Source organism: Pollicipes pollicipes, unplaced genomic scaffold (genome assembly GCF_011947565.3).
Source record: "Pollicipes pollicipes isolate AB1234 unplaced genomic scaffold, Ppol_2.1 Scaffold_3087;HRSCAF=3621_pilon_pilon_pilon, whole genome shotgun sequence".
Taxonomy (NCBI): Eukaryota; Metazoa; Arthropoda; class Thecostraca; order Pollicipedomorpha; family Pollicipedidae; genus Pollicipes; species Pollicipes pollicipes.
This window is the reverse complement of record NW_023596225.1, coordinates 45,521,136-45,549,076: the sequence shown is the minus strand read 5'-3', so window position 1 is coordinate 45,549,076 and position 27,941 is coordinate 45,521,136. Positions and strand designations below refer to the sequence as shown.

The 27,941-nt window shown below is 54.8% G+C and overlaps 2 protein-coding genes across 5 annotated transcripts; one reads left to right on the top strand and one right to left on the bottom strand.

The window, feature by feature from the left end:
- Positions 1 to 10,202: 10,202 nt before the first annotated feature.
- Positions 10,203 to 20,294, bottom strand: LOC119090479 (transmembrane protein 14C). Of its 4 annotated transcripts, none has more exons than XM_037213298.1 (4): positions 20,257 to 20,294; positions 18,306 to 18,390; positions 15,028 to 15,217; positions 10,203 to 11,074 (listed from the first exon to the last, which is right to left on the bottom strand). In XM_037213298.1, exons 2-4 carry the CDS (start codon positions 18,379 to 18,381, stop codon positions 11,020 to 11,022), a joined length of 321 nt encoding a protein of 106 aa, XP_037069193.1. In that variant the 5' UTR covers positions 18,382 to 18,390; positions 20,257 to 20,294; the 3' UTR covers positions 10,203 to 11,019. The 4 variants fall into 4 exon arrangements, with proteins under 4 accessions (XP_037069193.1, XP_037069192.1, XP_037069191.1 ...); XM_037213297.1 differs by having other exon boundaries at positions 18,306 to 18,393; positions 20,172 to 20,284; XM_037213296.1 differs by having other exon boundaries at positions 20,172 to 20,284.
- Positions 20,295 to 20,594: 300 nt separating this feature from the next.
- On the top strand, positions 20,595 to 27,770 carry LOC119090690 (putative nuclear transport factor 2). The gene is made up of 4 exons (XM_037213542.1): positions 20,595 to 20,882; positions 25,127 to 25,198; positions 26,289 to 26,387; positions 26,934 to 27,770. Exons 1-4 carry the CDS (start codon positions 20,775 to 20,777, stop codon positions 27,048 to 27,050), a joined length of 396 nt encoding a protein of 131 aa, XP_037069437.1. The 5' UTR covers positions 20,595 to 20,774; the 3' UTR covers positions 27,051 to 27,770.
- The last annotated feature ends 171 nt before the right edge of the window (positions 27,771 to 27,941 follow it).

The window sequence follows — 27,941 nt, the reverse complement described above, 5'->3', positions numbered from 1 at the left end:
CCATCAAAAGTTACAAAAGAAAATTCATCAACAAAGGCTCATTGGCATCAATCGTGACGGGCTTGGTGGCTCTTTAGTTTTATTCCCAGGAAATGTGAATTGTTTTGAGCCTGTTGCGATGCCACAGTTTGCATAAGGGCACATTGCGATTTCTCCAAGAAAATGTCGCTAATCTCCGGCACCACAGCATGTAGGTTTCCGAGTACGGGTGCTTGCTTCCCGTCTGATTTCGTGAGTAGGCATACATTCACCCATAGCTCCGAAATAATGCCTCCTATTGGCCACAAGGTTGACGATTATGCTCGCGGCCCTTCTTCCCAACTTGTCTCCACCTTAAGTTCAATTTTGGGCCACAATATATGAGACTAACGGGCCCAACGCAGGCAGAAATTCGGGACCAGTGCAAGGTGGTGATGCGGCAGTAAAACTACTGTTCGGTGACGGTGCCCACCAATGCCTTCCGCGCGTGATTGCGGTCTGTGCCTCGCGGTGCATTACACATACAAATAGCACCACCGCGGTGGAAATGTCGGGTCTTTTTGATAAGTACAACTGCAGACCATTGGCGGAATGGACATCTTGGCTGACTGGCATGTACCGCTGCACAGCCCAGACAAGCAGATCCATGCTGTGGAGACATGTTTCCGTGACTTGATACTTTGGACTCTGACCGCAAGGGTTTGGGTTTTGGACGTGCTCAGCTGTGTTTCAAATATTTCCATGACGGCTGGTGTGAAGCGCCGAGGTGATCATTTAGGTTTCATGCTTTTTTAAGTAAAAGGCGAACAAAGAAAAGATCATTTCTACTCAGAAATGACCAACTATACGCACTATACCATAACCGATGACGTCATCCAGTGTTCTACGGTCGGACGCACTGAATGGCTTTAGAAGTCCTGGAATGACGAGGTAATATAGTCATTACTGACCCAGAGGCCTCGGACGCTGATGCCTCAAAACTTGTCAACTCTACGCTGCCGTCAGATAAGGACCTGCAAACAGAAGATGCAACACAAACCGCGAAGATATTCTACGTCCAAAGGCCAAGAAGGCAACAGCGTCGATCGTTCTTCTAAGACATATGCCTGCAATTAGGGGGTGGTTACAAAAATGGCGATAACTACCCTATTTGTCAATAATCACCATTGGAGACGGACTTTCAATTCGCTATCTGCTGTCAGGGGACACACAAGCCTATCAGCAAAAATCGATTACGTTCCATTTCCTCCAACGCAATCGGCGGCTAACATCCTGACACAACGAAATGGGATCCGGGAACACGCTGCTGCCGATATCCTAAAATGCACGTTATGAAGAGGACCCATCTTTTATTCAGCAGAAAGCCCTGAGCCCGACGAATCCGACATCCGCTTCGACGCGTTCCCGGTAAGCCAATTCATAGTTTCGTAATCTCGCCTCCAGAGGCTCTGCGTTCGCATCTCGTCTATTGTTGGTCATGAGCCACGAGGTGCTCTATGAGACGGCAGGGGACGACGACCGCACTGGGCATCCGGGAACTCTGGGCATGGCACGCTGGCGTGGCGTTGGCATCGCCGGAGAACAAGAGCCGCTAACGTTCTCACAGGAGATGGCCGAGAAGGCTGCGATGTCATCCCCGCTTCGGGAGGTGCCCTCAGACGCCGGGCAGCCGTCCGGCGGCTTCACAGATCACTTCGGACGGCCTTGCTGCGCATTCCAGGCGCTAATGCATGCACGAGAGAGCGAGATGCGACTATATTCGAGTTCAAAACATACCGTAGCGAGCATGTTTTGTCGTTGTCAAACATGGTGTGACAGTCGCAGATCAATTCAGTTTGCTTTGTTGTCGGTCTTTAGGTCAATCATCGAAGCGGCGACAAAAAGTCCCAATCCTTTCAGCGCCAAAATCTTTTACGCATGAGCGATGCCGCCATATGCCACATCGCGGCGTAAGTGACCTGTGTCGAGATGACCCATACAGTTACCGGTCCAGCGACGTTCAGAGGCGCCAATGGTTCCATTCCACTAGCAACAGGCAGTCTAGTTACGACAACTGATCGACCATTGCGGCCCAGTTTCTCGCGCCATTAATTACCTAGTACGGGAAAGATTGCTATCCAGCCTGATGCGCACGCCCACGCAGCAAGGCGCCGCGCACCGCGCGCCCGGCGGGGTTTCCGAAGGGGGGCCCGGACCGGACATGCCGGGTCAATTAATGGGAAATGAGCCGGCCACGAATGGTCCCGTTACGCATTGATTGGCGGGCATGGGCATGGACGAGGACGCCGGGCATGGGTGCCACCGCACGTTGAAGGATAAGGAGAGTCGCAGTCGAGTGAAGGATCGTAGCACCAGCGATAAGAACACCATGCTGAGAACACAGAACACCACCAACGCCGTCTGCTCATTCCGTTCACAACGGCAGATGCAGGGGAGAGGGCCAAGCCCCCCCTTGGGCCCCAAATGAGCCCAAAAACTCACGAGGGCCCCCAAAGCCACCGAACAGACGCAGTTTTTTTAAAGCACGAAGCGCAACAAAATTAGACGCCTTTGGGCCTCCAGGCGACCAAAAGCAGTCACAGGCGGAAGTGCAGGGCCCGCGGGCAGGCAGTAACTTCTCGCTGATTAGGAGGGTGACAACTGATATATTTCTAAGGCTCATTACGATGTCCAGAAGCCCTGCGCTGTCCCTGATGGCCCTATTTGTCTGCTTGCAGGGCAAACCCGATCACTAAGGAGCCCTCAACGTTGCCCTTGATTTCTTTACCTTTGTTCGGAGGGCCCAGTGCTCTTGTTGGGGCCCTTTCTGCCCATGCATGCCGGGACATTCTTGTCAATCAGGGGCCCTCCACGGATCATCAGGGGCATCCACAAATCCTTCTCATTCCCTCGCAAGGCCCTATACGTTATAGCCGGGGCCGCACATGTTTAAGTGCCGATGTATTCTAGGTTGTTCAGAGGCCCTTCACGTTCATTTCAGGTAATCTACCGACGCACTCGCGACATGCTCTTGGGCTCTCTACAGTGGTCTAGGGCCCTTCCAATTCCCGGTCATTTGCGGAGGGCTCTACGCCCTTGTCCGGACCCCATCTGTTAACTTGCGCGGGCACATTTAATCGCTTGGAGGCCCTCCACATTGGGTCTTAGGCACTTCTAACTTTTTGGAGTGCCCTACGCTATTGACGGGACCCTATCTGTTGCTTTGCTCGGACACACTCTAACTCTCAGGGGCCCATCACGCCCAGTCTTGGGAACTTCCCATCGGCTTTTGAGGGTCCTACGCTTTTGACGGAACCCCATCTGTCAGTCCGCTCGGGCACACTCCATCTTACGGGGGTCCTCCATATTGGGCCTTCGGTACTTCTTATAAGAACTGAGGGTCCTACGCTCTTATCGGGGACCCACCTGTCGACCTGCTCGAGCACATCCGATTGTTCGAAGCCCCGTACATTAGATTTTGGGTACTTCTTATTTGAATGCAGGGTGCTACCATACTAGGGTCCTGCTACCTGTTAACATGCCTGGGCACTGTTCGCCGATCAAGGGCTCTCCACGAATTCTTCACATTCACCCGAAGTACTTTATACGCCACTGCAGGGGCCTCATGCGCCAGAGCACATTCGGTCGCTCAGGGGCCCTTCATGCTGATATCGGGTTTTTTCTGCTCGCTCGGAGGGCCCTGTGTCGTTGTTGGGCACAGGTAGGGTAAATAGCACGCACCGTAGCACTCGATGCTTGGGGATCCTCTACATTGGTCTGGGGCTTCCCTTTCGTCAAGTCCTTGGTTCGTTGGCACACACGATTAAACCAATCCATTCTTCTCCGGACCCATGCACACCGCGCCGACTTGGCGCATCCACACTCACAGACAAGGTTGCCGTAATCGGCATATCGAACGGCAGGATGGGCTGCCCACACGTGACGTCACTAAACCCGAGCATGAACACCACACCTTTGAGCTCATTTACGGAGGACCCCTTACTCTCGTCAGCGCATTTTCTGTTAACCCGCCCAGGCAATCTTGATCGCACAGCGGCATTAATTCACGCACGCTGGCCTTGAGTCATTTCCTTTTGTTCATAGGGTCCTGCGCTATGGCCGGATCCTATTTGTCAGCCAACCGGGGTACCCTTAGTCGTTCAGGAGCCCCACCATATTAGTATCAGGTCCTTCTCGCTTGCTCAGAGGTCTCTTCACTGTTGATGGGAACCTCTTTGCCGACCTGCCGCGGTACCCTCGAGCGCTCAGGTGCCGTCCCTGAAGTTCTTGGACTTTTCCACATTATAGGAGGGCCTTTACTGTTGGCGGAGGCCTAAATCTTAATAATAATGATTGGGGCTTTACGTCTCACCGACTGCTGGGGGTGTTTCGCGACGGATGCCTTTATAAGTCATCGTGTGGGATGAGGCGAAGGCGATGCCGGGGCTCGAACCCAAGACCTGGTACAGAGTCGAGCACCCTTACCATTAAACCACCGCCACCCCGGATCTCAGTCATAATCGGCCGGGCCCTCTTGATCGCCCCGGGGCCCTCCACGCTGGTCATGGGCTCTTCCCATGAAGTCAGAAGGATCTCACCCTGTTGCCGAAAGCCCAACATTTGCGTACGAGCGCCAGAGCGGTTTCGCCTGTTCGTGTGTACGGGCCTGGCCACATCTCTTCACGTGCATATGTCCGAGAGTACAGGATGGCGATTTGCATTGACGCGTTAGCCTTTAAGCAGCAGTCGATGAATTTCTAAAGGTGCGCCGATGAATTTTCACGCGCAGTTGTGGAGCGTAATTTTACGCGCCGCCGACGTCGTGCACGTCATTTCCGTTGCCTGTAGAAGTCAAGACCATTACTATATCTATACGTATATCACGTTCTCAAGACATTTTGAATGCTAGGATATTTTGTACTCCTTCATAATAGTCTAACCAAAAACTCTCCATCGGCTATCAGCCATCAGCTCATTGCATCGACCAGCCGACTAGCCGGCTGGCTAGAAATCAAGTTCGTGCTTGATTTTGATGGAATTTGCAGACAACGTCAGCGCATTTTGCCATGCTTTCTCTGAAATACTCAGGCTTAAAATGACAAGATCCACCACTATTTGGAGAAAACAAACAACCTCCATGTATTTACAAACGTAACACGTCTGGTTTGCTAGGGCTGCGCACGGTAAGATGGGTCCCCGTACACAAAATAGTATGTGTGAGTATCTTAAAATCCCATCGCCGAAATGCTATGATTTGGGGGGGAAGGCCCCAATTCTTAGGGCCCCACAATGTTGCGTGCCTCCCCCTCCCCTCTGACGAAATTCCGTTTTCGTCCCCGGGCAGATGGCTAGTCTCGTGGCACGGCTTTGCGGAGTTCGTCTAAGCGTCCATGGCTCTGAAAGGCGGGAGTCCGTGACATGGGCGGGGAAAACTAAGTTGGGATCAACCATGACAGAACATGGTCAGGGGGTGGGGACCACAGGACCATGACCCCTCCCCTGAACCAAGGTGCTTATACAGGATACTGCGTAATTTCGCAGGAATCCGATGCAAGTTTGCGGTAGTTGGGGAAAAATTTGGCATGTGGCCTTGGCCACGTTTCTGCCCCTGGTTGCGTAAATGCAGTTATGCCACTGGGATCCGTACAGCTGTACTTGGTTCACCAACCGAGGGATGACCTAAGCCGAAAACATACGATTTCAGTCTGCCATTGCTCAAAATAACAAAACTTAGGAGTTATAACAGCTAAAGAGAATGCTTCACATTTGAAGGTGTTGAAGCAGGCTTACCTTAACTATTTTTGTACTTTTTAAGTGGAAAAGACTGCTGTAGACAGCACAATTCTCTGTGTAGTAAATGTGCTCGTCCATGCGTCATGATTTGATTACGTCACCGTACCCTCCACAACATTGAGAGCCAATTGATGGCCGTTATATCTGGAAATCGCGCTCACAAGCGCCAGATATGTACGCCTCGACAACCGTATTTTCATTGGCCTTGATCGCCGCATGGCTTGTGAAATGGTTGGATTTGTGCCGTTATCATGACGCCATCAATGCCAAGGTGAATTTGAAATACCCTCCGCAATATACCTTTCTCCATCTTTGCGGCGTGTAGTCCAGAAACTAGAGGGGCTTAGGTCTTAAGAAAGGCATGATTGTGAACGGCGCTGAAAGACCCTCAAGATGGCAATTTCAGTTCAAAACCCATAAAAGTATGGAACAGTTCCTTTAACAACAGCTTCCACGACTATTTCTCCAAGACGGTGAATTAAAGCTCCTTAATAACAACCGCTACGAGCCACAGCTTTCATCAAGCTTTCTTTTCAGCAGCCACTTCCTTCATCGTCCCACAACAACAACTGACCACAGCACACATTTTCATCAAAGGCCACCTTAATACCGTTCCTTGCCATCGACGAAGAAAACAGACAAACGCCGTCGTCGGGAGCGACGAAGCCCTGCGGCGCCGCGCCCCACCTAGCACCATCTGATCCGGTGCAGCCACCGCTGCTCTGGGAAGAGGGGGGAGGGGGGAGGGGGAGACGAGACCGAGCCGCGGGTCCCGTTCAGATCCAACACTCCTCTGACCCCTGCTGGCCCGCAAATGGCCTATTCAAACTCATGGTGCGACCCGTCTGGAATCTATTCACTCTCTGGAATCTCATGTGTTCCAGACACTTCCATTCCACGCTGAATACCCTCCCATCCTCGTCCACTCATCACTACTGACCCCCTTGATCCCTCCGACCCTCGCTGATCCTCGGTGATCCCTCCGGACCCTTGGTGATCCCCGGTGATCCCTCCGGACCCTCGCTGCTCCCCGGTGATCCCTGCTAACTCCCCTCCGCTTCGTTCCCAGTTCCCTGCCGGGCGCCGGCCTCCTCCAATCTGCGCAGGCTTGGGACGAAGGTTGCCGCATCGTGCTATGGCCGGCTAGTGAAATCTGCCTGTCCGCCTTCCTGCTAACTCGTCTTCTGGGGCGGTCACGTGACTTTTGATGCTCATGTAGCTAGCTCTTAAGTTTGCCACAGGAAACAAATTATTTGTGTTCCACACAAATCAGTCGATTGTTGCAATTTTCAAATGTCGGGATGCCGGGTATCGGAAGCGTACGAATCCGGAATTCACCTAGGCATTTATTTCAGTCCTGGACCTTGGCATTGACGCTCCACCACACAATCTTCCCCATTTGTATTCTGCTCATGTACGGGAAACCAGTTTGATACTTCTCCCTGCAGTCGTCATTGATAACAGCTGGTCGACAGCGTATGGAGACCAGCGTCCTGTATTTGCGGGCTGGCTGAGCAGTGCTGCGCGCTGACCAATGGCGACCGTGGAGGCAGGGGAACACTTTCCTGTTCAGTCGAGCGCGGAAGGCTCCAGGCCCTCAACTTTGAAATGAAAGCTGCCAAATCCGTGGAGAAACTACTGTTTGCGTATTATGGGGTACGGTTCTTCATTTTTCACTACTCAGTCCTCGCCCCCTCCCCCCCCCCCCACCTACCCAGTTCATTTTGCGAACCTACGCCCCTGCGCCGCGTGGCCGGTCGCCGCCAGGATGCGCTGTGCATACCATCCGCAGGCCAAACGGAGCCCTTCCGTCTCTGGGTGTCGCTATCGCTGTTTTCATGTCCGAAATATGTTTGGGAAGAAAAACACCAACCCACGCAAATTGCTTTCAACTCCACAAATCAACAGTGTCGTAGGTCTTCGTAAACATACCTTAAAGTATGAAGACCTCTTTTTCCACAAGCTGGCGCATTCAGTGCAAGGTCCATATGGGTGCGGGGGGGGGGGGGGTTGAAGCATTCTCACAAAGTCGCAGGCTTACAGATGGCTGACGTCCGCAGATACAGCCGGATTGCGGATGCCAATACTGACGCAGCAATCCGCGACCGGCCGGCCGGCCCGCTGCCTCCATAGCGGGCAGTAATGCAGCGGGTCAGCTGAACACAGCACATTCCTGAGCCTCGGGCGACTACCAGGCCAGGGCGGGATCACGTTGCCAAAGCCCCGCAGAAGCACGGGCGGCATCGAGACCCGTTGCTGACCGCACGCCCCGCCGCCACATCACTGCCCACGCCACGGCGGGGACCGCTGCCCAACAGGCGGGGAAGGCGGGGGGGGGGGGGGGGGGGTCTGCGGCTGCACCCGCCTCCTGCCTGTGGGCCAGCTGGGGCCAGATCTACAGCACGCCAAACCCGGTGGGTCATCACGCCCGCCGGCCGCGCCGGGCCACGGAGCCACGGAACCGCGGAACCGCGGAGCTGCGGAGCCGCGAAGCCACAGAGCTCCGGTGCCGACCAGCGCAGACACCGGCCGTGGCGGCCGAGCAGCGCCGTCGGCTCTCGTCTGGCCCGGACACCGCGGCTCGGCGAGCACGGAGGCCGCAGCGGAGCCGCGGCACCGCACGCCACGGCATTGGCCGCCGTTGAACCACGCGCTGACACGCACGGGGTCCGTACAGGCCGCGGATGCTTTGGACACCTATGCACCTACTCGAGACGGGAACGTCGCTGCGGGTACATGGGTTCTCGCTGACTGCAAAGGGGTAGATTGAATTCGGTTCACGGAGCTCAACCCGGCTGTGCGTGGCATAATTAATGGCAACGCTTTGCGGGCCAGCAGACGAGAGGAAAGCGAGCTGTAGCATGTCAACGGTCCGGATAAGTCGCGTTAAAATGACATCCAGCATGAGTAATAATAACATATGATAAGTCTACGTGCGAACCTATGACCGATTCCTTGGACTGAAAAGGGACCGATTCCTTGGACTGAAAAGGGACCGATTCCTTGGACTGACCCGAACGCCAATACCAGCCTACAGGTTCCATGCTGGGGGAAACATGCACTAAAATCAGCCAACTCTAACCTACGAGTAATAAAGAAGTTACGGTTATCCTTTCGGGAACTTTACAGCCACAGTTAGCAATCCGATACCTCACTAGCTCCACCAGAAATAATGAGTCAGCACGCGATGCATTCTGCGGAGGGTCACAATGGGGTCACACACAACATGGCCGCGTGTGAAGGGACGACGAAGTGAAAAACATGCCAACGAACGAGAACGTGAAACACGTCATTAGCGTCGGGCTACAACAATAGCACGCCGGGGCGATAATGGCCCCTGCGACACAAGCATACCCGCCCAGTGGCCAACAGCTGCCCACCGTCGTACGGACGCAAACCCGGCTGAAAAACACGGCCTGGAGTGATCAATACCAGGCGGCCGTCGTCGGATCTCTGTGGTCGGCAGGGCGGCACGCCCATCAAGCACGCGATCATCTGGGCGCACACCGGGCACGCTCCACGTGCCGGCCATCGGGCGGCGACGGCCGCCCGCCGCCCGGCTGATGCGAGGAAGCTTCCGGCGGTGATCACCCAATCCGGGGCAAACCCGGCCGGATGGCGACCTCTCTGGCGGACCCGGCCAGACGGCGGCCCCGGCCAGATGGCGACCTCTCTGGCGGACCCAGCCGGATGGCAACCTCTCTGGCGGCCCCGGCCAGACGGCGGCCCCGGCCAGACGGCGGCCCCGGCCAGACGGCGGCCCCGGCCAGACGGCGGCCCCGGCCAGATGGCGACCTCTCTGGCGGACCCGGCTGGATGGCGACCTCTCTGGCGGCCCCGGCCGGATGGCGACCTCTCTGGAGGACCCAGCCGGATGGCGACCTCCCTGGCGGCCCCGGCCGGATGGCGACCTCTCTGGCGGCCCCGACCGGATGGCGACCTCTCTGGCGGCCCCGGCCGGACGGCGACCTCTCTGGCGGCCCCGGTCGGATGGCGACCTCTGGCGGCCCCGGCCGGATGGCGACCTCTCTGGCGGCCCCGACCAGATGGCGACCTCCCTGACAGACCCGGCCGGATGGCGACCTTTCTGGCGGACCCGGCCAGACGGCGACCTCCCTGACAGACCCGGCCGGATGGCGACCTCCCTGATGGGCCCCGGCCAGACGGCGACCTCCCTGGCGAACTCGGCCAGACGGCGACGTCCCTGGCAAAGCCGGCCAGATGGCGACCCTTCTGGCGGACCCCCTCCCGGCCGGCGCCACGGCTCCCTCCCACCGGCGCCACGAGCTCCTTCCGGCCGGCAACACGTCCACGTGTCGGGCACCCGGTTGGGCGGGCGGCTTCACGAGGCGGCGGAGACGGAGCCCCGCTCCAGCTGCCAGATAGGATCAGCAATTGCGGCACGCCAGCCGGCCATGATGGCCTCCGTTCAGCATCCGTGAGATAGCGGCTCAACTGATACGTGTGTATTAGGCTGCGACGGTCGCCCCACCCGTTCATCGCTCGCATCGCGCTGCCCATCTCGCAAAAGCGCGAGCGCGCGGCAGTGGTCCCTTGGGGCGTATAAATCACCATTAAACATCAACAAAGATACACAGCGTAGCATCCCATGCGTCAATACCAGACTAGCCCCCACACCAGCACCACACGGAGGGCACGGCGCCCCCGGAGCCACCCCCAGGCGGCCGCAGGAGGCGCGCCCGGCGCCACAAACCCACAACCTTGATCCCACGCGGCGGAGGAGCCCGCGACAAAACACAATCTCCATCAGCGACCGCCGTCCAATCGACCCCGCCGGCCGCCGCCCGGGGCGGAGGCGGGTGCGAGGGAGATCGCGCGCCGCGCGCACGGACGGCGAGAGGCAAACAGCACCGGAGGGGAGGCACCCGGCCGACCCGGCCGCCGGCGGCCGGGGGCGCGGTGAAACAGGAGCGGCGAGAGTCAGAGTCGGTTCGTTCTGACGAGCTGTGTTTAGATTGGATTCATTAGCGCGCGGCAGGAGCGGCGCAGCACACAAAGTGCCAGCGCGGCAGCCGACGGCACACACGAAATCATCGTCTAAAACTGGGCGATGGGGCGCGACGGCCGCGGGCGTTATGCATAACAATGATACAGGTCCTGGTGGGGAATCACGATGCTGGCACTCGTTGCGTGCTTCTCCGGCTGCCAGCTTGTGGCGCGACGCACCAAGGGTGCGCCGGCCCGCCGTCCGATGGGCCCGGATCTCCGCCGTCCTCGTGGTCGGATGGCCGGCCGCCACCGCCCGCACTACCAGCGCGAGCCGGTGAGCGCGCGGCAGCCGTACCGCACGACGAACAGCAGGCTGCGGCGGCGGATAGAGACGGTCCGTCAGCATCGTCACCGGCGGACCGGCTTCGCATCGAAGGGGACAGCACACCGCTGGGAGGGCGTCCGGGGCCGGACGGGGGCCAGGGGCGGTCCCAGTGCGGACGGCACGGCCCGGCGACACGCGAGATCGCCGGGCTGGGCTCACATGACAGGTCACGCCCTGCGACATCACACACTGTCCTCCGCCGGCAGACTGGCGGACAGGCCGACGCCTGACATGCCATCATCAGTCATCCGACAGAACACGATGGCGAGCCAGCAGAGCACAGACGAACCCTCGCCCATCGGACGGCCGCCCGCAACAGCACAGGGCACCGCAGGACGGCAGATGCCCCGTCACGCGTGATAATGGCAGCTCGCTACACAACATCCACTGCAGCGCATTGAAATAGATTACCCGTTAACCAACGGATGGACAAAATTGCACGTGACAGGGCCGGCGCGCGCAGATCAGACGATTACAGCACGCAGCGGATCGGCACAAAGTGCGATGTGGGCGTCCAGCTGGCAGCTCATCCCTGGGTGTCTGTCCATTAACTGCAGCGATTGGCCGAGAAGAGTCTCTCGTTACCATGACTACCTGGCCGCGTTTTAATACTCTCGTCACACGTGCGCTTGGGGCTGCCACTTCATGCAAATCATGCCTTAAGCATCCCATTTCAAAAAGCTTCAGCAAAGCCGCCGCCAGACCGCCGCCGCAGGCTTGTTTAGGACGGCGCCCGTCTCGAATGTCCTTGCGCTGCTAGGTGGGCCGACGGCCGTGGACTGCGAGGACCACTAGAGACCACTTCACCGGATTGTGAGGACGGGACACGTAGTCGGCCAAGCGGCCAAGTGACAACGGCCGCCCACGGTCGCGGAAGGGCCCTGGAATGGACCGCGACACGCAGCGCACTCTGTAACGGTTTTCGTTTGATTAAGAGTGCCGTCACGTGTTGGACTCGGGGAAACAAAAACACCGAGGCCCGCTTTGCTTCAGCAGGGAAGCTTTGAGAATTTGTTTCGTTGGGAATTTTGCACGCTCAACATAAACAGAGTGAAAGGTCCTGTGCCCGCGCATACGGCGCACGGCATACCCAATTGAAAAAGAACGGACAAAAACTTATCTGACAACGCATCCACCGATTAACAGCGAAATGGCTGGTCAGCCATTTAAATCTATCAAGTTTTATGAAAACGGCCACATTTCAGCGTCATCGTAAATTTCATGCTTGATTTGTTCCCAGGCCTAGTTGGATAAAATCTGACGCGCAATAACAATAAATATTGGGTCACGCGACGTCCCAGATTTACTGGCTACCACGCAAGCATCCATCCAGCCTCGCCACCGCCCCACAAAACTTGCCGATCGTGCGATTTCGCGCCGTCTCCCGGAGAGCCTGAGCGCCAAAAATCCACACAACTCGTGCGCGGAATTAATTACCATTTAAAATACGGCATTAACATCTCATCCTCGGTTGCGGAAGCGGCGCTCTTCCGCTGCCCCCGTCCAGCCGTGCCGGCCAGGGCGGCTGGGTCACGGTCCAGCGCCCTGCAGACATGACCTCGGCACGGCGCCGTCTTATCCGGCGACGTCGCCGGCAGCGGCGTCCGACGGCACGGCCGACACGGATAAATTGCACAATTCCCGAGACAAATCGCACTGCCCCCGGGCGCCAATAAAGATGGCCCTTTCTCTTTTAATAAAACGGCGGCGCCGCGCGCCCAGCGATAGAGACCGGCTGCTGGCGACGGCCGGACAGCGGACCGACCGGCCGGACAGCCGGACAGGGGGACCGACCGGCCGGACAGCCGGACAGCGGGCCGACGGACCAGACACCTCCCGGAACTGGGCAGACAGCAGCGAAGCAAGCAGGCGAAGGGAGATGGAGGAGAAATCACAGTGCCGAGATGGGGGCGGGGACGCACAAACGGACAGCTGGGACAGCGAGACAGCGGCAGTGAGACGGGACAATAAGGCACTACGGGAGGGGGGGGGGGGGGGGCACAGCGCGGTAGACGGTGACCACGGACATGTGGAGGAAAAGCGGGACGCGACGGGAGACAGATGGAGACACACCCCGCGATGAGGAGTCAGCCGTCCAGAATAATGCGGGGCATCCTTGCGAGAGGAAAGGAAGACAAAACTGACAAGCACCAGAGGGTGGGCATGTAGGGGGGAAGGGGAGGGGCGGAGAACCCGGATGACAGGAAACTGAAGAAAGACAGAAGGGCTGAATCGATAATGATGCAAATCCCGCGGCAACACGAGCTGGGAAAGCAAAAGATGCAAGACAAAGGAGCGGCGGGTAAAACCGTTGGATAGGCAAGATAACAATGACGGCGGTGGCTACGGCGCACGATCGGACATCAAAAGCAAATGACAGCACTGAGAAAGAAATAGCTTTAAGTTTGAAGAGCAATGGCGCAACCTGCGATGCCTTTCCGGTCACATGTAGCGATACATCGAAGAATGTGTCAGCGCGCCTCGCGCGAACGGCCGGTGGGCTATTACCCGTGCTTGATGCAAGCGTTAGCACTAACACTGTCGAAGCTGAAAGCCGTCACACCGGCGCGGACACAGAACACAGGACGGCAGGACGGCGGGAGACGGGTCACCGGACACAGGACAGCAGGACGGCAGGACGGCGGGAGACGGGTCACCGGACACAGGACAGCAGGACGGCGGCAGGACCGGCGCGAGACGAGTCACAGGACACAGGACAGCAGGATGGGGGGAAAGACGGACGGGAGATGAGTCACCGGACACAGGACAGCAGGACGGGGTCAGACAGACAGGAGACGAGTCACCAGACACAGGACAGCAGGACGGGGGGTAAGACAGACGGGAGACGAGTCACCAGACACAGGACAGCGGGACGGGGGATAAGACAGACGGGAGACGGGTCACCGGACACAGGACAGCAGGACGGAGGTAGAACCGGCGGGAGACGAGTCATCGGACACAGGACAGCAGGACGGAGGTAGGACCGGCGGGAGACGAGTCACCAGACACAGGGCAGCAGGACGGGGGTCAGACAGACGGGAGACGAGTCACCAGACACAGGGCAGCAGGACGGGGGTCAGACAGACGGGAGACGGGTCACCGGCCACAGGACAGCAGGACGGGGTCAGACAGACGGGAGACGAGTCACCGGACACAGGACAGCAGGACGGAGGTCAGACAGACGGGAGACGAGTTACCAGACACCGGGCAGCAGGACGGGGGTCAGACAGACGGGAGACGAGTCACCGGACACAGGGCAGCAGGACGGGGTCAGACAGACGGGAGGCGAGTCGCCGGACACAGGACAGCGGGACGGAGGTCAGACAGACGGGACACGAGTCACCGGACGGGCGCCAGTTGGAGCAGAGCCGCCGCCGGCCTCGCGCTGGGCGCCGCCCACGCTCGTCCCCCGCAGATGGCGAACTTCCCAGCCATAATTTAGTCGGCACTGCGTGAAGTGCGCCGACTTTCCGAGCCGGGTGAAGCGGTCACGGCCCAACTACCTGCCGGCGATAAATTCTGCAAATCCGCCGCATTGAAGTGGCACGGGAACCTGCCCCGCCCATCTCCCGGTGCAGCGTTTGCGACAGCAAGATAAACCTCCTCCGCACACGCGCGCCATTTCGAGCTTTGACGCGCTTGAAGCAGAAGCACAGCGGGATTTTGATAATGGCGGTCATTTGTTTGGCGAGCTTACGGCGCATGAAATTGAACCGCTCAACCGCTTAGTGTGGCAGCCTTTCAAGTCGGACGCGGCAGGTGGCAGTGACACAGCACCCCGCGTCAGTGACACATTAACAACGATCGCAACTAAACAGGGAATAATGTTTCGCGAACAGCTATCAATTACACGATATATCCAGCACCACCGCCACCAGCTCCCCACACAACGGCAAAGGCGTGGCGGGCACACGGCGCTGTCCAGCAGCGGGGCATCGCACCTGATGGCCGTCACCAGCCCGGCCGGCATCATCTTGCCGCTCCTGCGGAAGCGGGCGCCCATGACTGCGAGCAGGATGGCGCTGACCGCCAGCGAGAGGTGGAGGTTGGACGGGTCGTCAGACACCTGCTGCGCGCCGACACCGAGCGCCGCGCCGAACCCGAGCCCGGCCACCAGCGACATCAGACTGCCTGAGGGCGGGGAGGGACAGGTCAGCAGTCGAACCCGAGCCCGGCCACCAGCGACATCAGACTGCCTGGGGATGGGAGGGACGGGTCAGCAGCCGAACCCGAGCCCGGCCACCAGCGACATCAGACTGCCTGGGGATGGGAGGGACAGGTCAGCAGCCGGACCCGAGCCCGGCCACCAGCGACATCAGACTGCCTGGGGATGGGAGGGACAGGTCAGCAGCCGAACCCGAGCCCGGCCACCAGCGACATCAGACTGCCTGGGGATGGGAGGGACAGGTCAGCAGCCGGACCCGAGCCCGGCCACTAGCGACATCAGACTGCCTGGGGAGGGGAGGGACACGCCAGCAGCCGAACCCGAGCCCGGCCCCCAGTGATACCAGACTGCCTGGGGGAGGGGGGGGGCAGTTCAGTAGCCGAACCCGAGCCCGCCCTCCAATGACATCAGACTGCCTGGGGGAGGGGAGGGGCCTGTCAGGAGCCGAGCCCGGGCCCGCCCTCCAGTGACATCAGACTGTCTGGGGCCGGGGGGGGGGGAGCAGGTCAGGAGTCGAACCTCAGCCAGGGCTCCAGTGACATCAGGCTGCCTGGGGGAGGGGAAGACATGACCGCTTTAGTGAGGCTGAGAAGTAAGACTGCTAACCACACATGTTGTGCCACCTGGGACTGAGCGAACGACGTGTAGATCAAGCACATGACACCGCCTGGTCCAGGGGGAGGGGACAGAGGGCTGGAACACGGCCGGTGTTCCGAAACCAAGTGTTAATCGCTGTCAAATCGACACATTCGTATTCTAGTTGGCTACTTTCTTTGCGTGCATTAATCACGTGCTGCGACACCCCACCCGATCTGAAAATTAACAATGCAGGAACACGCTCCATTAATCGCTCCAGAGTGACAGGCTTTGACACATCCCCAACACGCTAAAGCGCCACATTAATCTGAATAAAGCTCTAAAGAACGCAGCGCCTGTCATGAAAGACTGGTATAAGACTGGCCGCTAACGAATAGCAACACCGTCCGAGTCTCATACAATCGATAGAGCCAGCAGAATGAACAGCCGAATAGTGAGGCGGACTAGGGCACATCGATTCAACAAAGTTGTTTATCTGAACGCTTAAACACCACCATTGTCCAGGTCAAGACCCCTTAAACCAAGTGAGGCAACTAAATTAACGAAGCATTACTCCACACCGCCAGCAGTTTAAACGGCACCACTTTGCCGCACCAAACCCCGCCGAAGTGGAACATCGGGGCCAGCAGCACTTTGATGAACCGAACCCCGTCTTCGCATGGAACATCGGGAACGCCGAAGGCCGTGCACTAGCAGGGGAGCCTAGACAGACAGCCGGCACAATGAAGGGGATTGGTAGGCCATAGAATCCTGTTGGCCATTGAATGACCCCGGCGCGAGGCAAACGCACGTGCCGTACGCAGGCTTCGAGACATATTCAGCGTAAGAAGTCTTACAAATACATCTGACGCGGAAAAACGGGCCTCTAGCTTTACAGTGACTTCAAAACATCAACATACAATGCCGAACACGCTAAGAAGGTGACGGCACCTCCGAGACACGGCGTATTTCACAGCGCCACATGCCCGTCGCAGATCTCAGTGCCGCACACCACGGCACACCCGCGGTCAGACTGAGCGGCCAGTAGGTTGTGTGTGTGGGGGGGGGGGGGGGGGCCACTCCGAGCGGATCATCCCGCCGGGTCCGTCACACGACTACCCTTCCCCGACAGCTGCCGATGCCGGCGGCCCCGGCACGGCCCGTCGCAGGAAGCCCCGCCAATACCGGGTGTCAATAGCAGCCGGATTGCCGACGGGCCCTCAGGGGGGCACCGGCGGCCGGGTGCCGACCTCCCGCCGCCTGTGACCCAATGCCCCGGCGGCGGCGGACGACGTGAAAAACGCGCCCGCCGCCAGCGGCCCGCGACATGTCTGCGCTGCGGGTGAGAGGTGGAGGGATGAAAGGTCTCTGATGAGTTCGGCGGAAGCGGCCGCCGCGACTCCGGACAAACAGGATACGTGGGCCAGACGGAGGCTCATACACAACAACAAAGTACATGTCAGAGTTTCCGTGGGCCGCCGGAACACTACTGTGCATCCGAATGGCGAGTACATGCAATGCCAATAATTACAGGATGTACAAGTTTTGAAGGATTGTGCACAGCACGTGAAGCTGATAATTTCGAGACAAAAGGGACGGTCAAATACCACGAGAACAAGAGCATAACAGCATACAACAAACTGAGCCCAGCATGGAGGACAAACTGTCCGCATGCACCCTCCGGCCGCACATAAGTAACGGGGACTTGATTGTCTCACACAGGCCCCCCAAGTTCTAGAACAGCAGCGCACAAACATAACCCCCTTACAATACAACTCGCGCACTCTGACCGGTGCGCAATGACGGCCCCCAATCAGCAGACAAGTCCCAGTTGGTAAGGACTTGGAAACAGCAGTGGCCATGAGATGATCCCACGCAGGTGATCTCTCGAGTCGGGATCACGCAGTGCGCTGTACGCGCTGCAGCCCGGCCGCCGGTCGTAATCACGCACTGCGGCGCCACGCGGCAGAGATTGCCGCTCCAGTGCCGACCCGACCCAGCGAGGCTGAGGAGCCTCTCAACGGCAGCAAAGCCCTGGCACGAGCCTCGATCCGAACCGCCGTGCCCACAGCGAGGCTCCGGGCGCCCGGCCTGATCCCACAGACACGGGCCGCAGTCTACAGGTCTGGTTAAGTCCCGGCGTGATCCCACAAACACGGGCCGCAGTCTACAGGTCTGGTTAAGTCCCGGCGTGATCCCACAGACGCGGGCCGCAGTCTACAGGTCTGGTTAAGTCCCGGCGTGATCCCACAGACGCGGGCCGCAGCCTACAGGTCTGGTTAAGTCCCGGCCTGATCCCACAAACACGGGCCGCTGTCTACAGGTCTGGTTAAGTCAGGTTAGAGTGTCACAGAGACGCTGCATGGATTGGTCAGGTGCACATCAATGACTGGTGGACGCACAGACAGGTGGCAGCACGTGACGCATGGTGGGAGAGTCCCTCCACAGCCCGTCAGTATTCTGAGCCTCGTGACTCACCAGCCCTGGCGTAGCCCATGACTCCGCCGGCCGCCACGATGGCCGCGAAGCAGTATGCTGGCAGGTCCGCAGGCATGCTGAGTGTCTACTGGGCACAAGCAGGCTTTGTCAGGGCTAGTGTCAGATGGGAAGTGGTACAGGCAATGTGTGCATGTATGCAGACAGCAGCTCTTTCGGGACCGTGGTGCATATTTCATTGTTGGCTGTATCAGCAGAAGGTGTGATGCAAGTGCAGAAAAAAGCTGGTGGCAGATACAGGACAGAAACAGGAGACAAGGCAGAAGACCAAGGTACCAATGTCATTTGGTTGATGTTACAGATAGTGTGACAAGATCAGATGTGAAGCATGCTAAATCTGGCAATGGTTGATATGGATTGGAATTAATATGGGTGAAGATGGCACAGATAACATGAACAATCCCCTGGGGATTTACATGTCCATCATGAGGTCAACAACTGAAGATGAATCAGACACTCTAAATGTTTCTATGTGCATATATGGCATACAAAAATAAAGCTTACTCTTCTTTCAAACCAGAATTGAATTCACTCTGAGTGCAATAAGCCTCAGTTTGTAGGACAGCTGAACTGACATTTAGCCATGCTATCAAAACAATAAATCTCTGGCAATGCTCTGACAATTATGTAAATAGGTAACACTTCAAAACATTGCATGTATGCTCCATACCATTTAAGCCATTTTCACAATAATATGATTGTGATTTTGCTGGGGTTGGCCTAGTCAAGGGCTCTTGTCAGAAAAAAATATGATTTTAAAAACTGACAACCCTGTCCAAGATTTCTTTCAGCCATGGTTTCTGACTTTTAACCATCCCTTCTCCCCATAGAGAAATATTAAGATATCATCATTTTGGGCTTCAGGTTTTCATAGCTCACTTTTCATACAATCAGAATGTCTTGGTAGAACAATAATGTGAATATTGAGAAGCATGTAAAAATAAAATAACCTTTACAGCTATGTCTATCTCTTTCTCCTTCTCCCAGTTGTTTTACCAGGAGTACAGCTTACAGTTCTGTCTTATCTATTCACATTCAATTGATTTCAGCTAAACCACTGGCCAAACTGGAGGATAACTGATTGTTCAAACAATTGCAGTCATGCTGTTTGTCCAATAATATCTGCTTGCTCTCATCTTTTTCTACAAATATTTTTCCACAACAAGCCTTTAAATCAGCCACAATACCTCGGTACATGAACATTTTATTTTGCATTCACAATGCATGGGTTGATCTAAGCTCTTGACTCAGCAGCTCAACACAATTCTGAGTATCACAGATCAGCCCATATCCAATGTCTTTTATGATATCCAAGGGGGATGGGGAGAGGGTCATCCAAGTCATGCCTCAAACCAAAAATCACCAAGCTGGGCAAGACACATTTTTGAATTTTGGAGCAAATCTAACTCACTTTCACTAAGACAAGTTTGCTTAGGAACCCTCCTTGAAATGCAAGAAAGTAAAATCCAACTGCATTTAGAAAATCAGGACACTTCACTGATTTTGGCCCGATGACAAGGTTGCTCTCTCAGGCAGCATTCTGTAACAGCCGCATTCTCCTGGAATACTTTTCAAAAACTTGCATCCCTGGCTGAAATCTTGCATAGGTGGTACGGGTCTACTTTTCATGTAGCAAATTTTTATTGACAAACGTGACCTTCTCGTTCTTACACGACCTTGCAATGAGCTGCGGACGCCCTGGGGATGGAATCAACCATACCAGCCGGCAGTTCCCGAAAGGTCGAGCAGCCCCAGACCCGAACCCCGAGCCCGGAGCGTTCGCTGCGATCAGACTACGAACAGATGTCGTAACATACCGCCCTCGGCAAACGACACAACCTTACGTACTTCTTTTTCTAATTCTAAGGCCTTTTCCGCGCCCAATGCCCACTGTACCGACCGTCACAATGCAACACAGCGCAATACAACGCACGAGAGCTTATCCCCAGTGGTACAATGCCTTGAGGTGCAAGGCCACGAAATGGCACTTCTGCGAACGCCATGAAGACTTCGAAAATAAAAACTAGTTTTTCGATAGTTTAACGTACATATAGCCTTAATCTTCATTGTATTTAGGAGATGGATGCTTGTCATCAAGTCCAACTACGTTTTGTGCGAACCTAAGAAGGAAAAACAGCGAAGTGTTTAAATGCGCTAGCCACTATTTCACTCTACCAAGAACAAATACAAATTGCCTGACCTTACCCTTTATTCGAAGAAGCGCCAAGGTGGCGCACATGCTTCACTCGTGGTATATCAAATTCACTATCCTTTTGCCTAAAACATAAAGCGCGGGAGGCGAGGAGGGCGACGGGAACTTTTCTGGAGCCGCGTTTAATCCCCACGAAGGCGCGTTTGATCCTGCCGGGCGTGTGCTACGATATCCACGTGGCTGCCTGCAAGAGAATATCTTAACAGTTTGTGTGGATTGGTTACCATCAGACCAAGGACATGGCTTTGAACCCCCAGTACCTAGCCATCGGTGAACAGTTCGCCAAACAGTATTACACGCTCTTTGATGACCCAGCATGCAGAGCGCAACTGATCAACTTGTACAGTGTAAGTTATCATGACTTGGTATTGTCTCCTGCTTTACCTTAATTTATGATTGGGGAAATTCAGCTGGTCAGCTATGGCAATTGTTACCATGCTTGGAATGCTTCATTTTCAAGATAAATGATCAGGTTGTGTGTGCTTATTCTTAGATCTGTTTGATAAAATCCATCCACTGCACTGGACACCCTTGTGACTTCTTTGACTGAGCCTGGAGCACACTTTCAGGAGCCTAGGCCAGGCCAGGTTGCAGTGAATTATCAAAGTATGTTTGCTGAAATATGCTTTGCTCTGTTTTCATGTGAAATCAACTGAACATCATATTTTCTTGGAATAATAACATTGTATGTTGAAATTGATGGTGCTTGTGTGTCAGACTCTGGGCTCTCAAAATCCAAATGGCAGCAATACTCTTAGGAACATTCCTGCATTGCATAATGTTATGTCCTGTTACCTGATATGCTCATCTTGTTCATCACATAATTTTTCTGGAATATATGATATGTTTCTCATGAGTCACACTCAACACTCTGTTAATCCATTTACCACATTCCAAGAGAAAGTGTATAAAATGCTTTGTAACACCCAGGTAATCTTACTTGTATAACATAGTGACTTCCAAGCAGGGAGATCTGTTATTTAGAGGTGTTACCTGATTTTATTGCAAAATGTCTCAATTTGTGGACTAATTAATTTTCTCAGCAATGGATGTGAAAAATGATCTGAGTATTCAGGGCAAGGGGGATATGAGTAAAATTTTGTGCTTCCAGTAACTGCCTGATTCTAATTATAATAATTTTTAGCTATGATTTATGACTCGTCTGGACCATATACATAGAATACAAGGTGTCAAGGTTTTATTTCTATGAAGATCACCAACTTACCTCACAGGTTGCCAGGATGTGCCTTTTTGCATTATGGAACACATTGTTTAATGATCAGGAGCAAATACCTTAAATGCCAATCAGCACTATTATTAGGTTTGATTTTGGTTGCCTGGCTGCCACACATTTAACATCAATGCATGGAAGTATTGTAGAACACAGCAGCATATATAAACAAACAATTTTCTTGGCAATCTTTAATTTGCCAAGGTAAATGTCTACCTGGAGTTGTCTGTTCTTTAGTGCTACTGAAGTTAGACCTGCTGTCTTGACACTTTTTAAATGTGTTTAACAATCCAACTGAATAATAGGGACAAGCACCTACCAATTATAACCAGAGTGCCAGAAGGTTTCTGAAAATCCATTGCTCTAAAGGAAGAACAAAATTGATCTTTCTATTCTCCTTAAAAGTATAAAAGCCAGAACTTAAAAATTGACAGGGATGGTACTGGGTGTAGGCCATGAGGGGCTGTTGTGCCACCTAATGGCTGGGTGGTTTAAACCAGCTTGCATATGGGGGACCTGCGCTCGATTCCCCATTTGTGCCATGACCATAAGTGTTAATCAATAGCATACACAAGATTTTGTTGTGGGGTGGGGACACCCCCCATAATTTTTCACAAAAAACAGGTTAACTTTGTGGCTGATGTGCAGAATTCTTTGTTGGGTATATATCGTCAGCGAGCATTCTTCATCTCCTTTTTTCACATGTCTTCCGCAATGGTTTGAGTGCTAACGCTTAGTTGTGCTTACATAAACACACAAAATTTGATGACAGCGGAATACGTGGCCAGGGGGCCCTACATGTGTATATCCGTGATGTTAAGTATGGTACTGTGGTTGCTGGTACTCCACATTTGGTTTGACCTTTTGTAATTGTTTGAAAGAAGTTAAAGGGCATGGTCATCTGAATTCAAGATGTGATGTGTTATGGAGAATGTAGCTGAAACTTGTGTTAAAGAACTTTCTTGCTGAGTAACCAGGGTTGAGGTTTCCTATTCAGTTTATTGTTTGCAACTTTAATCCAAACTTTTTAAGGTGACATACTTCTAGGATCAGAACTCATGCTAAGCACTACTTGTATGAGCCCTAACCCCTACCATCCAATCACACAATTCCAGGTCAATAGCAGAATTTGGTGACAAGAGCTTTACATGCCGCAATGCTCGGCACGATCCGTTCCGTCCTCTGACGTCATCTGACCTTAAGCGCTGCCACTGATACTAGCCACAGGTCATGTCTGGCAAGGACAAAGAGCGAATGCCTAAAGTGAGTTGAACTCACCCTGCTATGGCTGGGTGAATCAGAAGGCAGCCACTCTAACCACTTCAGTGAGTGGGGCAGACTTAAAGTTGGAGGGGCTCTAGACAGCTGAAGGTGAAGAAATCGTGACAGTGGAAGGGACTCTAACCCCCTGCATCCCCTCCCCTTCCCCCCAACTTGGGCTCCAGTCCTCAACTTTGAGAAGTAGAATGGTGAAATCCGGAACAGACAGGTTTATGGGCACATCTTAGTGGAAGATTTCGTAATTTTTCGCTGCTTACTCCTCCCCCCCCCCCCGCCTTCCCAGTCTTGTTGCGTAACTACGCCCATGGTAAGAACATGTGTCAAAACAAGAGCACAGCCAGAATCTTGGTAGCGAGAGGAGGGGGGGGGGGGGGGGGTGCACAAAAGTAAATGGTTGTCCCTGATAATAGAAGACTCCTCAAACTCCAGTTTTAATCTTTCACTGTAAGGTCTGACTTTTAGTTAAACTCAGCCTTTTTTCTTCGAGGGCACAGCTTTCTTCATTTTTCAGTCATGTCGGGAGACGCATTCCATGAGGGACCCCATAGTGTGAGCACCAGGGAGACCACTTACCTTTCCCAGGCAGGGCCACTTACCAGGCTAGACCACCTACCTCTCCCAGGCAGGGGTCACATGGCCAGAGCACTAGGGACCCATCATTTTTCCTGCAGGGCTGAAAGGTTTTCCATCCCAGCCCAGGTAAGTTGCTAGCTACCATTCTGGCGATTCGGGAGCCGGTACCCCTGAACGATCGGGATGTCCTTAGTGGGATATATCACACAATGGTCCCCTCCCTGGCGCAGGAGGCCCTCTCGCCGAAGCAGTGGGTCCCGGATCCATGCAGAGGCCCTCACTGACGCAAAAGGGTCCTCTACTGTCACAGGAGGTCCCATAACCATAATTGGCACAGGGATCCCGATTTGTCTTGTGGGGCCCATGACTGGAATGCGGCGTGGCCCTGTTTGTTGCTAAATCCAGTCACAGGACAGTTACAGGCCACAGAGTCACATGATTGTCTATTAGGCATTGAGGGCCCTGTTTGACCAGGCCCCCAATCCCAATGCCTCGGGTGGCCCCGTCCAACGCAAGAGGCCTCTGATACTTGTCGGTCCGGTATTGCCCCGGCTTTGGCAATGTGCCCCTGACTGGCACAGGGCTGACCGTTCGTGATGGGTGGTCTTTGACCTAGATAGGACATTCATTGCCGCAGGCCCCAATAAATCCAGAAGGTCTGATAACACCATCCGAGAGCTTTGTCCCCCGTCCCCGTACTCCGAGGTCAGACTGAGTGCTTTGCTTCCATGTGGGATGCTTGTGTTTTAGTTCCAACTGATGCTGTGTTCTGGGGGTATATATGACCGCCGTAGTCAAAAGTGCTCCAAAAAACGTTGCAAGGTTGAGAGCACTGTGCGACGTTTGGATCGAGAGAAAAATGAATTACTCCCCCCCCCCCCGCCTCTTTTCATTGTGTCATGCGTTTTCATATGATTTGTTGATGGTCGGTATAGCTCAAAAGTTTTGAAAATTTTGATCGATTCCATATTTTGTGACAAGTTACCACAATGTCATCTGAGGTAGATATATCGTGCTGGCAGCATTTTCTGCGGGAATGTTCGCAACAAACTCGAGAGCCTGGAGTATTTTAGTTTCCTTTTCTGATCATGTTTTTCATAACATTTTTGTGTTTGTGTTTGTGTTTTTTAGTTTACATGTTTGTGTTTTTTGAGACCTCATTATAAAATGACTTTGATTTATATACATGCTGAGCCTCTGCCAAAAGAATACTTCAGAATTCAATATCCTTCTGTGCAGCATTGTCCCTGCTATCTGAGGAACAGACTGGGACATTTCGTCAGATTTGTCAATGTCAAGAAAGATGTTCACTTCAAAGCACTCCTCAGTTGTAAGCAGTGTTTTCATTCATGTGGCTCTTCAGTTTTCGGTGTAATGTGAAGTATGTCCATATTATTTGCAGTTTACTATTGAGGTTTTTTGTCACTTGAAGTGTGTCCATATTGCTTACTGATTTGCAGTGGTTTGTACATTTCGCGGTGTCTACATTGCTTGTTGGTTTTTCAGCCGGAGATGAGCCTGATGAGCTTTGAGGGCTCCCAACATCGAGGAGCACAAAAAATCATGGAAAAGTTTGCTGTAAGTATGACACTTCCTGTCATAGGTCCTGCTTGTAGCTACCCTTTCTTTGTAATGGTTCGTAGCTTCATTATCACAGGAAGCCTATGCAGGCCAAAATTTTGAATGCCTGGCAAAGAAACGACGTAAGCCAGAATCTTATGTCAAATGCAATTGTCAGAATCGGGACACTTAAGGGGTGCCGGTAGTGCAGTGGTTAACGCGCCTGCGTTAGTCACTGCACGTCTGGGAAACCAGAGGTACGGGGTTCGATTCCCCGCGGTGCCCGCCCTTCCTGCCAGGGTGAGATGCAGGCGACGCCATATGGCCTCAGCAGCTGAATGCGTCGTAAAGCCCCAATGACTGACTGACTGACCGGAACACTAAGCAGCGCGGTAAACGCGGAAAGAGGGTGCACATCAAGGGGCTTACATATTTCATGTGGGACATATTTCCCATCTCGTCTTGTGAACATCAAAGTTATTAAATTCAAATACTTTCCAGTCGTCTCATTAAATTGGACAATCATCTGTCGTTTGATAGAATAGCAAAACACAGCCTGTTGAATGAAGTTGTGTAGGTGAGGTGATGTGTGCTTTTCCCCGCCTGCATCTGTGACATTAGCGAGACCGCAGGCAAAGTTCGACACTCATGAACCTGCCCGGCCTGGTCTGGCCGCTGTGATTCCCAGCTGATGATATCTTAACAGCCACCCATGAATCATGACATCAGCATTACGAAACATTGAACAGAACGGCGTGTCCATTGAGATGAAACAGCTTGGGAGTATGCAGTGTGTCCTTGCCATTCCGTTCACGCATTTATTTAGCCGCGCCGTCTTTTGTGTGCAATTTTCAGTTCATGTCATCATTTTGTTCCTCCTTATTGCTTTAAAATCAGACATGGACTGCTTAGTTTTGTTTGCAATTGTGTTTTGACCGGTCTGCAAACGTGCCTACGTTTTAACTTTAAGGTAATGTAATTTTTATATCCTGTGTATTTTCTGTGGTGTCTGTTCAAGGTTAAAATATTTTGGGACACATCTATGAGCTAGCTGCTGATGTTTATTTTGCTCTTACCCGTCCCGGTATAAAACGCGCTTGCTCTGCAGGCGCTGACGTTTGCGAAGATCCAGCACATCGTCACTACAGTGGATTGCCAACCCATGTTCGACGGCGGCATCCTCATCAACGTTGTTGGACAGCTCAAGGTTAGTCTCACACCAAGGCATCACCGCCTGAAGTGGGCCGGCTAGGCCTCCCCCGCCCTGCCCTGTCGGCGTGGCTCACGCGATATTGTCGCACATTTGATGCTTACACTCACTGTCAGTGGTCTTATGCACAGGCTGATGCTCCACGAGGTCGTAAAGTGTTGTGCTCGGCGGCTGCCAGCAGGCGGCTCTCGTCTGCCGGCCAGCGCACCACCATTGGTTGACGACAGGGCCCAGCACACCACCATTGGTTGACGACAGGGCCCAGCGCACCACCATTGGTTGGCGACAGGGCCCAGCGCACCACCATTGGTTGGCGACAGGGCCCAGCGCACCACCATTGGTTGGCGACAGGGCCCAGCGCACCACCATTGGTTGGCGACAGGGCCCAGCGCACCACCATTGGTTGGCGACAGGGCCCAGCGCACCACCATTGGTTGGCGACAGGGCCCAGCGCACCACCATTGGTTGGCGACAGGGCCCAGCCTCCGTGGCCAGCCCGCTTGTGCCACGCCCCTGGTAACGCTCCGCCCTCCGCCTCGGCAGACGGACGACGATCCGGTGCACGGCTTCTCGCAGACGTTCGTGCTGAAGCCGGTGCCGAACGGTCAGGGCTTCTTCTGCCAGCACGACGTCTTCAGGCTGGCCATCCACAACGTCTGAGCGCGCGCCGCGGGCCGGAACTGGACACTGCCGGGCGGCCGGCCAGTGCGCGCCGCCGCCGCCAGGGGCGCCCCGATCGGCGAGGCGTGGGACTCGCGAGGTGGTGCCCTCCTCTCAGGCGGGAGGTGGCCGGCGCACGTGGCGTCCGACGCCTCTCGCTCCCGGTGTCCGCGAGAGGCAGCGGCAACGCCGTGGCAGCCTCCAGTGATGTGGCGTTGCGCGCTGGGCATAGCACGTAGCTTGTTTCGGTAGACCCGTCGCGGCTGAAACGCCCGTCTTACATGGATAACACGTCTGGAGCACCGGTTCACGCTCTAAAGAGCTCGCTTGCGATCCATTTCGGCCAGGGAGGCAAAATCGGCTCGTCGTTTTGCGCTTCGTCCGCCCTTTTCTTACAATGTGCCTTTGCATGGCGTTCGGCGGGTTTGCGTTGCGTCCTGCTCCGTTGACGGCGACCCACTCGCGTGCGGGCAGCGCGCCCGCCGCGTCCGCCGCGTCCGCCGCTGCCGCCGCGGCGCCCACTGCGGTCTGTCGGCCTTCAGCCGTGCGACTCTCGGCGTGGAGGGTCGGCGCCCGGGGTGGAGGCTGCAGGGGGGCCGCTACTAACACTGGTGATACGGCGGCCGGGCTGCGTCGGTCGCCGCCGCCGCCGGAAGCCAGGACCGGGCAGCCCATTTTAAGTGTACTTACAGCCTGCGTGTAATAAACGTGTTATGCGGTGGCGGCGTGTGGGCGCTCCGCTAGTGTGGCGGGCCTACGTAGTGGAGGTGCGTCATTAAGAGATGGCCGGTCTCGGCACGAGCGGCCGGTGTCTGGAGGGATGACAGATCTCAGGAGTTTGTGCGGAACTGGGGAGAAGCGGCGGCTCTGCGGTGATGGCGCGTTCCGAGG